Here is a 12,901-nt window from a genome sequence, read left to right on the forward strand (position 1 = left end):
CTAAAACATTAGCCCTTTATTATCACCGAAAGAAGATCATCAGCCCAAGATTCAGAAGTATATGGTCTGTCTCTAGGTTAAAGAAAAGACAGAAATGATCTGCACTAGGACCCAGCACTCGCTCATTAAGTAATTTCTATTAGACCCGGCGGATTTAATGACATATTGGAAATGTCCAAAAAGAAAAACCGTAGATGGTGGGACTTCCAAAAAAAAAAAAAAAAAAAGCCCCACCAAGATGTTAGGAGTCTCCACGTGACAGCAGAGCTGAGCTTATATAGTAAAAGCGGCCCAAGCATCAGCACCACTGAGCTTCAACTCCTCATCAGCAGAGCGCTACGGAGCCTGGAAGTGCTGAGCAGGCGGAGAAAGCAAGCAAGCAAGCAAGCAAGCCGCACATCGACCTCACACACCGCTTCACCATCACCACCACTAACGAGCTTCAGGTGTTCGACATAACTCTGTGTGTGTGTGTGTGTGTGTGTGTGTGTGTGTGTGTGTGTTTTCTTTCTTTCCTTTTTTTTTTTTACGGAGGACAAAACCCGAGACGCTTCATTCTCCCCCCTTCAACCCGCGGAGCAGCACGTGAAGCGCGAGTGTGAGTGTGTGTGAGTGTGTGTGCCGCTTCTGAGCGCGTACTGTATGATGAGCTGTGAATAACGGATCCACGGCGAGCTTTGGAGTGACAAACTTTCTCCCGGCGACAGGGATGCTCAGAGCCCTAACTCCACTTTGGCCTTCTGAAGGAACTTGATATTAGTTTTTTTTTATAGCTGATCGGACTTTTTTCTCGTTTTCAGTCGCAGGTATCCTTGTGTCATCTCGTGCGTGAGAGAGTGTGTGTGTGCGTGTGCGTGCGTGTGCGTGTGGGTCGCTCAGGCGGTATTGAGGGTATCAATCCTGCTTCTGCTGAACATGTCTGTTGGCGATCTGGGTTGCGTTACAACAGAACTCCAACAGCAGATAACGTTGATGTATTATCAACAGCTGCACTGTGTGCGCTGAATGATTGCTTTCCTTCCTCACCCCCCCTGATGAACTGCTACTCTTCATCCTCCTCTATAGGTTTTTTCTATACATCCGATCAGCGTCTTGCACTGGTTCCTATAATCCCATTATAAGTCTTAGGGTACAAGAGGATTCATTTCTTCCAGCCTGTGATGAAGTCGTGCGCTTTTCTTTTTTGAAACCCGCTTTAGAAGGAGAGATGACAATAGTCCCTGATGATAAACTCTGTCCCGTCTGATCAGAGACACTCCGAAGTATGGACTTCTAAACTTCCCGGTCCATTTCTAGGAACAATCTGTAAGGCATACGTCTAAAATCTTTCACACGGACCTTGAGGACGGTGGAGAAACAAACGACCCAACAAACCAACCCAACACTTTAGACACGTTTGGCACTTCTGACTGAGTTGGAGAGAAACGCACAGCCGCCCAGATGCAGTTTCGACTCTTCTCCTTTGCTTTGATCGTGTTGAACTGCATGGACTACAGCCACAGTCAGACACAGGCGCATCGCTGGAGAAGGAACAAAAGAGGTAAAGCAGACTTTTAAAAAAAATGGAAAGAAAATCAGCATCCGCGTACACAGATTTTAGTAAGAGATTTGCGCTTTGATAGCGTGAGTAAACATTTTTGGCTAAAAAAAAAAACCCCAAAACCCATGGACGTTTCACTACTTGGTATTCTATTAAAATGACTTATTCCATCCATGCATTTTTTTTGTAGGGTAAACATTTTAATGGCAAATATGCCAAATAATTCGTGTTTATGTATTTATTTACTGATGGAAAGGAAAATAAATGCATGTATTTGTGTATGAACTTCTAACTCCTCATTCGGCTTCAGCTGCGGTCTTGAGCGTCTGTGCGTAAAAGTGCATAAAGATACGGGCCAGGAAGCAACATCGCGCACAGCTTGTTCTTATCTCAGCACTGCTTTTACCTGTTCACTGTAAGAATATCCCCATTTAGGAAAATGCATGATATGAGCGTTTTTGGATAGGTCAACTTTATCCACGTGGAGCTAACACCACATGTGCCCATATCTGAGCAGTCCTACACTAGGAGTAGATCGGGTTCAATTGTTTAGAAGGTAGTGATCACTTAAGTGTGTTTTCAAGTGTGATCACTTGGAGACAAGCACAGACGGTGTGGTCAGGTTGTACACCTTCTCAACAACATAGTAGACCTTGTAGTGTCCGAATATCTTACCTTCCTGTATCAGTGTTTGTAACTTGATTTTGTAAAGTCACATAGGACGTAACGTTTGTCTCCTGTTTGGTTTTCATGAACGACTCGAATAACATCTGATCCTGAACAAAATGTCCTGGCTATGATCTACCTTTAATTTGTTCTGCAATGTGTCCAAAAATTGCTGCTCCCATATTATTCATAACTTTAATCCATTATGATACATGGAATGTAGAATCTATTCCTAACTGCTTATTTAGTTTTTGTTGAAGTTATATGGCTATGTACATTTAGAGCAAAAACTGGGGGGGATCATGTCCATTGTGCAGCTGTTTGGAGTCCAGTGGTCACTTCTTTAGTGACTCAGTGATTTGAGCCCAAGTCAGAACTTGATTAATGATGCGTGTGTCTACGGTACCTAGAAAGACAATGAACTGAGACGATAAACAGTGACAGATTTAATCATTATCGGCATGTCAAATAGGGAACCAATCTTAGAAACGGAAGTCATTCTCCCGTCACCCTGAGACCCAACTACAACCACCACCAAAAGTAAGAATACACATACCACAAGTGCCTACAAACACATTAACATCTGTTTCTTTAGGTTGACATAATTCGATTGCTCTTCCTTTATTCTATATAAATCTTAAATAAAAATAATATCAATAGGGATACTATACATTGCACCTCTCTCTGTACATTGCATCACTGAAGCGAGAGTTTGTTCTCAAGTTTACTTTGTGCTGCAGCTGCATCTCCTCTAGATGCTGCTGGTGGATTCACCAAAAAAAAAAAAATCAACATCCCAATGTGAATCTACTCACTATGTTATGTATATCAACTCAGACCAATTATAACAGTCATACATTTGCATCATATAAGGTTTTCAGTGTTTATTAAAATTTAGGAGGTGTAATATCCTGGTGGAGGAAACCAGAATCTAGAATAAGTAATGAATATTATGAAAAGCTGTTCATGCATGTAATTTGATGTGTTAGCTAATAAATCATAGATAATAATTGCAGCCCACAAATGATATGTATATTATTTTGAGCATAGTATTTGATTAATAAATGTTATAAAATCTAATTCGGTTTCAATGGGAAATTAGATTGTGCGCTAGATTGCTAGATAGAGTGATTTCAGTTTACTCGCTATGCCTATAGGTAGCCTGTTTCCTCGTGTTACTGACATACAGAAATAAGCAGCTCACTCCAAATGACCCTCTATAATTAAGAGAAGAGTTCTGCATACGTCTTTTCTGCCTGTCACCATTCCTTTCTTTTTTTTTTTTTAAGACAAAATAAACAGGATGTATATTGTGCCTTTTGTAACTCATTTAAATATCTAAGCTACAAAACAAAAAGGAAGAACTAATGGGCATAACATCCATGATCTGAGGTGTAATCATATGCATGGCATGCTAGAGGGGGACCTTTATTCCGGCTGCAAGTCTTCCCCACCACCCATCTGCAAATAATCAGGCCATCACTGCAGGGTACTGGCACACACACATTTTCTGCTCCCCTATTTTTCTAAGGGACTTGTGTGATCTCAGATACTCCGTAATATAATTTTCTTAATGGAATCAAAGTTGGCTGAGGTAAACTCTTTTTTAAGCATTTTGGATGTGAGGCAAAGAGAAAAACAGAATATATATATATATATATATATATATATATATATATATATATATATATATATATATATATATATATATATATATATATATATATATATATATATATATATATATATATATATATATATATATATATATATATATATATATATACATGTATACATTTATACATGTATCTCAGGTCCATTAACCATGCAGTCTGCCTGCATTTAAGTCTTAATAGAAAGAGTGTGTTCTATTATTTTGATATACATGAGACCAGGAGTGACAAGTCAAGTTCAGTGGCAGTCAGCCAAGCTTAAATATTTACTTCTTTAATTTATTTATCATGCATATTGAGAGTACCATGGGAGAGAACACATCCAATAGATACTCCAAAACATTTTTTTGTAACGCTGCAGGTTCTTATGACAGCTTTATACGCAGTTTATGCTGGCTTGTTCTTGTACAGCGGTATTTGAATCATTCCAGAGACTCCAGTCATGCGCTACGATTACTCTCCCAGAAGAATCAGGCATACGCGAATTAGCATGTGCTGAACAATGTGAATATACAGTGTTTGATGTGTGACTTTGCTTTGTGTTCTTGACTTTATTAACCCTGCTCTTGTGAGTACTGTACATGTTTCAAACAGACAGTTATACTGGATTAGGATTAAAAGACATGCTTCTTTTAAACATCGTTTTCAATCTGTGCAAAAAAAAACGAAACCAACTGTAAGAAAGATCCAATTTACACCTCCTTACCCCCTACACTGCATGCTACTGAGCGCATACAAGGAGATGTGTGTGTGTGTGTGTGTGTGTGGGTTGGGTGGGTGGGTGTGTGTGTGTGGGGGGGAGCAAGTTCTGCTATGATATCATTGCCAGACTCCAGGGTATTAGTTTTCATTTTATTCCCTGGCTAATGATGCCACCTGCTGACTACATAAAAAACCCCAAAAGGCTCATGTGCCAGCGCAGCCCGGAGGAAGAGAGAAATCAGGCGTGCAGATCTGTAAAAGGGATGCTGTTAACTCCTTTGTTGCTAATGAATTTATTCCCAATGCTTTTCACAAAAAAAATCTCTGCTCTACTCCCAAACAGAATCTTTTTGTAAGTTCATAAACGTTATGGTTGTAACACACGCATTAACGTACTGCCGAGCCTCACGATCCAGGTGTTAAAGTCTAAAATGTTAGAAGGGGCAGTTTTCACAGCAAGTTGTTTTTTAAATTGAATATTAACTGCTTAACTGCAAATGTGTGTTTTTTGAAGCACATCAACTTCTTATGGGGAACAAGCAGGAGATTGTTAAGCATTTCTTTAGACATTTTGTTGTGGATTTTATCGCTACGTCTGTGTGTTTGACCTCTTGTAGTCCAAAAGCTAAAAAGATGCCCTTATCTCTGTAATCTCATCATCTGTTGATAGGCTTTTGGGTGTTTTTAGAATTGAAAGCAGGGGGTATACATTTTTTTTTCAAATAAACATTATTAATTGGGAATTGTGTGCAGATTGCCGTATGTCTCATGGGCTCATGGTTTTAAGATCATTACCAAGACTTTGGCCTCTCTCTCTCTCTCTCTCTCTCTCTCTCTCTCTCTCTCTCTCTCTTTGTCTCTCTATCTATCTCTCTCTCTCTCTTTGTGCACCTTAGAAAGTGCTATTTCTGATTAATAGTCTGATTAAGTGCTTGATAATAGAAGTAATAGAAGCATATAGCCAGGAAAGTCTTATTTCTGAGTTCTAAACCATGTTTCATCTGGAAATAGTGAATTCGTAACAGAGACCGAGAGTTTGCTTTAATTTAATTAGCTGCTCTCTGTCATACATTGTGAATGTTTATGAAAGATTGGTTCTGGTCCTCGGTGAAACTTGACCACACCTTGAACAGTCAGAGGCGGGCATTGAAAGTTTGATTGAGGGTACGAACGTTGTTATTTAAACAAAAGCGAGAAATTAATAACTCCCATTTGTGTGAACAGGAAGCGCATTCTTTTAAAGAACTCCTTATGTTTACATTTGTTCGATTTACTAAATCCCAGCATTCACAGAATGGCATGAAAGGAAGGAGCTGTTAAATGTAGCGCTGCATTTTGCGGAAAGCTTAAACAAGGTCCCAGGTCAGTGGGTGGACACGTTAATGTTGGCTCCTGCTATGCTCACGCAGTATAAGTCGTTGATTAAGTGCCTGACAGTGAAAGATCACACTCCTGAAGCTTTTTTTTCTTCCAAAACACTGTCTGCCAGTCTCCATTCGGAAAAAGTGAAAAGGCTGCAGATGGCACGTCTTTTAACGAGAGCTTTTCACACGGTGCCTCGCTAATCCAGGAGATGGATGTTCTTCATAGAGTCAACGAGTTTATGTGTACAAGTCCCCTAGTCTCCTGCTGTCCAATAGCTCCTCTTTTCTGTGACTGAGTTTTCTATTGCACTGGCTCTTAGTCCTTAAATAGTGGAAGTGGTTAAGGAATTGGACTTTGGATCGGAAGGTCACAAGTTCAAATACCACCACCACCACCACCAAGCTGCCACTGCTGGGACCTTGAGCAAGGCCCTTAACCCTCCCCTGCTCAATTGTAAGTCGCTCTGGATAAGGGCATCTGCCAAATGCCATAAATGTAAATGTATAGCACTTCTCTTGCTTGTTTAGTAGTAGGCGTGTAATTGTTTTACCAAGCTTGTGTAAAATGAGTGAAGGTTTCATAGTGTGAGTAGCTTTGTGCAGCAAACAGAAAGAAGCATTGGCCATCCGAGGCTGTAAGAGCAAGAGAGAGGAGGGGTGTGAGATGTTGAGGGGAAGCATATTTGAGGAGATCAGTTAGAGATGGCTTCATTTGAGCTCCATCACCTGAAAAGGATTAAATCTCTCAGGAGGTCAAGAGTAGAAAAGAAGTGATGGGAATGTTTTTTGGTCAAGTCCTATAAATGGAAAACAAGTTAAATATGACTTTTAACTGATATACTGCTGCATCTTTAGTTCTTAGAAGAGAGCAGTCTGCTGTCTTCACTTTCTCTCTCTGTCACAAAAGGATTTGTAGTCTGATTTTGTTTTTTAGTGTCCAGATGGACACTAAAAAGCTCCTGGAGTTTATTGTGTTTCAGCACCGCTCTGATGCAGAACATCCATGAGCACTTGCGCACTAATGAAGCCCTGTCATTCCTGCTTAAGCTGATTTATGAGTTTAATGCCAATTTGACAGCTTTAATTAATGTGATATTCGCTCTGGCCATGGTTGGGATGTGTATCATACAGGGACAGCTGGCCTGCAAATGTGTGCTGCAGCACACAGTGCTATGTTATTCCTTTCTCTTACAGGGAATTGAAGATTTTTCTCTTACAGGGAATGGCGATAACATGAACCCACAATCACAGAGATACCTCAAGCCCCATGTGATGGCAAATCTGCTTCGAGTTCTCTTTGTATTTATTTGCCACAAAAAAAACTCACACACCCTTTCCTCAACAACACCACAACACAACTCCTGATTCAGCTTTAAGTGGTGTGTTTCCTTCATAGCGGCTCATATCTAAGGTTTTATGAGCCATTGCTTCATTTAAGAAAGAGAATAGAGATGTTTTCAGTTCGAATAGAAGGGTGTGTTTAGCAACATCATTCCATGCCACTATTTGTCATGTTATAGCACTTTGTGGGTAAAACATTCATGTGTTTCAGAGTTTCATTGGGTTTTTTTGTTTGTTTTGTTTGTTTTTTGTTCCCTCACACACAAGGAGATTCCCTCTTTCCCTTTCAATCACTGTCATTAGAGGATCCCTTGTGCTGGCAGTGTTAAATGCCAAACAGATGGTTTTCTTTCGGGTCACATTTTACCGCACTGTAAAAGGTAATTTTCGGAAATGAACTAAAATAAAAAGGACTTATTATATAATTCTTGTAATACACTCCATATTTCCTCATGGTGATTGGAAACTGGGGAGCTGCAGACAAAAGGTTCAGTGTCCCATAAGCGAGTAAGATTTTCTAGCTTTCACCTTTGTTAGTCCCTCAATAGCCAGATTCCCAGTGCAATTATACCTTAATATGTTTCCTTATAAAGCTACTAAATATGGTAATATGACTAGTTGGGTACAATACCCTTTAGTTTACTGGCCAATAAAATTTCCGAATGTGGGATTTATTTCCAAAAAGCTTGCAGGAAACAACCTTGCAACAGATTTTTTTTAAATAGCAGCTTGAGTCATACAATGGCATGGAAGGTAAAGACCGAAACTAGCAATACTGCATATAAGGCTGCTCTGCACTTCTTATGCTATCCCAAAGGCTCATTGCGTTTTTCTAAGTACTTTAAGTAATGAGGCCAGTTGCAGTTGTGGCAGCTACGTCATGCCATGGGTTGCCGCATGAGACAAATAGTTAGATTTTCCCTCATTTGTTGAGTGTGTTTCATTTTTGTTTATTACCTTGCAGTTCAACTTAATGCAGAAGTAACGCAAACCATGTGACAGTAATGTTAGGATTTGAGAGGAACGCCAGTGAGGTTAACCGCTGACAAAACTTTAATGCGCCAGTTCTTCATATCAGCAAACCTTCTTTCCCCCTGAATTGTGCTTGTACTTGACCCTTTATAATCATCCAGCATCCCACATGATGCCACATCCTCAACACCCTCCTTAACACCCGGGCTGGAAGACCTGCAACCATGTCTGGATAATGGGGTGATGGCTGAGTGCTTGGGACAGTTCAAAGATTAAATTATGCTTTCAAAGTGCCCCTTTTGAGTGTGAGGAACTTGCTCTCCTCTTGGCTACTTCACAGCTCCTATGTATTGACACAGGCTGTGTTTTACTCAGACCTATATAGCTAGTATTTTATTTGTAATTGATGAGACATAACAGAGGAGCAGAAAAAGCTTCTAGACACAACGAAACAATAATTTAGAGCTCTTGACAAGATTTGCAAGGTCTGCTTTTGTTTTTCATTGACCCACACTTCCAAGACAGACATATTGAGGGGATAAATTTCCTGTTTTAAATTGGAGGAGGTGAAGAGAAACATAAAGCCTACCAGAAGCAAAAAACGTTTACTATGTCCTCTTTCATTAACGTGAACATGCTTTTTTTTTGAGAGGTGGGCATTATGCACATCCAGTGTTACTGCTGATTAATCGATCTGTAAGGCTGTGCCAAAACCCAAGCCTCGCCGACCAGACAGATCTGGCCATGAGGGACCTGACTCCAGTTCTGATTGACATTTACAAGCATGCTTTTACGAATCACTTCAACAACACCAGGGCAGTATGATCCTCCTATTACTCCTCCCCAGTCTTCCATTATCCAACAGATGGACAGGAGCTCTTCCACTTTATGTTATGGGGCCTCTAATGAAGCTTGTTCTCCACATCAAACCTTTACTCCACACGCCTTTTCTTTTTGCTATTTGCTGGACGTGGGCTGGTCAGTTAAAATCGAGGAACTCATGGCATGTGGTTGTGATTGTGCAGAGGATGCGGATGGAGCTGGGGTCTGGTCTTGACTTTTTGCCCTTCCATAACTCTTTTGTAGCAATTGCCCTGTTTAGTCCTGCAAGGCCAAACAGATGCATCAAGAGTTGAGAAAAGGAGAGTGCAGAAGAATAGAGGAGTGCCTGGCTTGGCCCCTGCCCGTGGAACTAAGAAGCACTGGTGTGGTTTCAATCAGAGCCAGGCATGGAAGTCATTAAAGAGTTGTGGTGCTGAGCTCATTGTCTCTCCATTCTCTCTATTCCTTGTCTTCTCATTCACTCTCTTACTCTCCCGTACACACTGTCTGAAGATTAAGCATGTTGCTCACATATGGATGAGCTCTTTATGGGTCGCTTACTGGAGATACTCTCCCATTGGTAGTGGAGTGTTGACAGTGTACTTGTTATCAGTGTGTTTCTCTGTATGTATTAGGCCCAATCACACACAGTTAGCAAAAGGAATTCCATGTTTTCTTGACTTGCAAAAAAAAAAAAAAAAAAAGAATTGTCTCACAGTAGCAACAGGTTATGACATGGTTATGGCTATGGCTATAAAACACACAATTAGTTGTATAGCTGACACAGAAATGATTCACAAGGCTCTTTGAGGCTCTGTAGAAACCGGATCGACTTGCTGTGGATGTGGTTGATATTGATGGTGTTGCCTGTGTAATTTCGCTCATTCATTCATCTTCAGTAATCTCTTTATACTGGTCAGGATTGCATATCCTGAGAACATGATGCTTATTTATCAGAGGGCACACATTTAAACTTAGGGGCCATTCAGTGTAGCCAACTGACCTAACACTGTTTTGGGACATGTGAGAAAACCAGGGAACCCTAAGGAGAATGAGAAACTCCTCACAAAAAGTAACCAAAACTCAAAATCAAACCGAGGAGCTGGCCACTGGAGAGCAATTTAGAATGTTTTATTTGATTGTCAGTTTGCTCCCTTGTTCATAATTTTGTTGAGAATTCTATTCTTCTGCTTCTAAATACTTTGCTGCACAGCCTCAGTTGTGGTCCCTTTAAAAATATTGGGATTTGGGCACTCTTTTTATCCCTCCATGCTCTCTCTTGGTAACCATGTTGCACAGCAGGGACCAGTCTGTGGTAAAGAGCATGGTAAAGAAAATGTGTGGGGCGGAGAAAAATATCCACCAACATTTTTCAGATTCTTGTTTTTTTTCCCCTCTCTTAGTTATTCACTTGTATTACATGTTGGCTGACTTTTCCTTCAGCTCAGTGTTATTTTATTTGGAGCAGTTCCAGGCCTCAGGAGCAGGAGTCTTCTTTAGCGTAAACAGCTGTCACCGGCAGGGGTGGCAAGGAAATGGTGCGCACACGCAAAGGTCACGTGTAGTTTACGTTTACACTCCAATGGCTTTGGTAATGTCATTGCCTGGCCACACATAATAGACACCAAGACCAAGCAAATGTCACCTGTGAGAGCAGTTCATGCTGAATTAGAGGCATTAGCTGAATAAAAGTTGTGTGTAAAAGCAAGGAGCATTACTATTGTAAAAGGAAGATGAGGAACAGGAGATATGAAACGCACCTGCCCAAAAAGAGTATGCACTGACTTGCGAGATGTATGGCGTGTCTTTACCTGTAATGAAAGGCTTCGGAAATCTGAGTTCATAATGATACTGTCAGAGATGTGCAGGTATGCAACCTTATTACTATCCACATGCACAGGAAACAGCAACACTATCATTTGATGTTCATCCCATTTTAAAGATCATTTTAAAAACAAATGATCATTTGATAACTGTATCTCTGATAGTCTCTGTTTTAACCCCTGTGGGGACATTTGACTGATCCCAACGACTAAAGATGCTTTTCATACCCCAGACCCCCCACCGCAGATTTTATTTAAACAATATAAAAGTACCAAGAAATTATTTACCTTTGGATAGTGAGGTTAATGTTGGTGTATACACAGCAATAATTAGCTGCATTAAAAATTCAAAAATTGCACATGCTTTTTTAGTAGCAGAAAGTGTTGCAAAGTAAAAGCGGAATGAAGGCTTGGAGCTTTTGTTCAACTTTGATTTACCTTGAAATTTGGTAACTAAAGTAACTCGCTTGGAAGAGAAAACAGGAAACTCGCAAATAAAAAAATAAAATCTGTGACCACATTTCCAGCTGTGCTCAGATGGGATTGGGGATCAGTCGGGGTTCAAATGCGCTAGTGCTTTTGCGCTGGTGGGAAGTGCGCATGATTATAATACCACTAAATCATTATTGTATTGTACAGTATGACCACTCCACCCCACCAGGTAAAGAATAATTTTGTACATTTATATCAATAAATAGGAGAATAATTCTGTCCTTCGGTCTATGGATCTCCTCCTGCACTCTGTATGGCTTTCTCTTCTTTGGGAGAAAATGCTGACGAGGCTTTTGCAAAGACCCGAAGCTCGGGCTAGGTGCTGACTATCACTGGCAGCAATGCCGGTAACCGCTGGACGCAGGTTATGGCCAAAGCAATTTAGCCACGGCCAACCTAAGCTTCTTACAGCAGCCACAATGTTTGCGCCGTTGTCTATTCTTATGCATAACAACTTTGCTTCCTTGAGCAACCACTCCACAAGCACATTTTTTCAGGCTCTCAGCAAGACTGCAGTGTGGTTGTCTGGGATAAATACAGTTTGAGGACAATGAGACTTGAGCAAGCAGTTAGAAATGCAGTGAACTATGATGTTCATGAATGGGATCACGTCTACACTCGACCACTTACGTTCTTAGAGGAAAATATCTAACATCTGTTAGTGCTTGATTTTTTTTTTTTTTCGCTTTGTGTCCTCTTATAGTTTTGGAACCGTTGTTGGACAGCAGTAGCTTGTACTGCTGAATTTCAACAACTTTTTCTCTGAAACATTGAGCAAGACTCTTTATCAGTGTTCACCAGCATTTGCTTTATCTCTCATAGTGCTGTGGACAAGTAAGTTGGGAAGTCCACATCTGTTTCTGTGCAAAACGTTTTGTAAACATCTTATAGTGAAGGAAAATGAATTGGTTTTCAATGGTGAATTATACGATTTGAAAGTATTGCCATGTTCAACAGGGTGTCATATGTCCAATTGGGTTTTTTTCAGGTTTTAAAGTTTTCCTCCACTTTACAAAAAACATCTTGCAAGTAGATTGTCTAAACGGAATTATCCATTTGTGGGAATATATGCCATGTGAGTGACCTGTGTCCCATTCATTGGTTTCGCCTCAAACAGTGCTCCTGGGAGATGCTATAATCCGACTTCTGCTTGATGGACAAATGCATGCTTTAAATCAAATTCTGATTCTTTCCTCACCATGATTTATGATTCAACTGTGTTTGCTTTCTTTGCAGCAACACCAGTACAAATGTTAAGGTCTACCTACTAGATTATCCAAAATCTTTTCTCAATATTCAAATTGTTCAACACAGACATCACAAAAAGCTGAATGGTTTAGACACAATGGCATTGAGGAAAAGACACTGACGAGGACAGTGATGAGGATAGACAGGATTAAAAATGAGTGCATTAGAGGGACATCACATGTAGGACGTTTTGGAGAGAAGGTGAGGGAGGCCGGATTGAGACGCTTTGAACAGAGGAGGGACATGGGGTATATCGGT

General features: G+C 40.4%; 1 protein-coding gene across 1 annotated transcript in view; it reads left to right on the forward strand.

Moving 5' to 3' along the window:
* The first annotated feature begins 248 nt into the window (after positions 1-248).
* The window catches only part of rspo2 (R-spondin 2), a 47,786-nt gene continuing 35,133 nt past the window's right edge, over positions 249-12,901 (forward strand). Inside the window, exon 1 of the mRNA XM_046846210.1 lies at positions 249-1,540. Within this exon, the coding sequence (XP_046702166.1) occupies positions 1,441-1,540 (100 nt within the window). The 5' untranslated portion in view covers positions 249-1,440. The remainder of the gene's footprint in view (positions 1,541-12,901) is intronic.

The sequence above is a fragment of the Silurus meridionalis genome, chromosome 4, assembly GCF_014805685.1.
Source record: "Silurus meridionalis isolate SWU-2019-XX chromosome 4, ASM1480568v1, whole genome shotgun sequence".
In the NCBI taxonomy this organism is placed as follows: Eukaryota; Metazoa; Chordata; class Actinopteri; order Siluriformes; family Siluridae; genus Silurus; species Silurus meridionalis.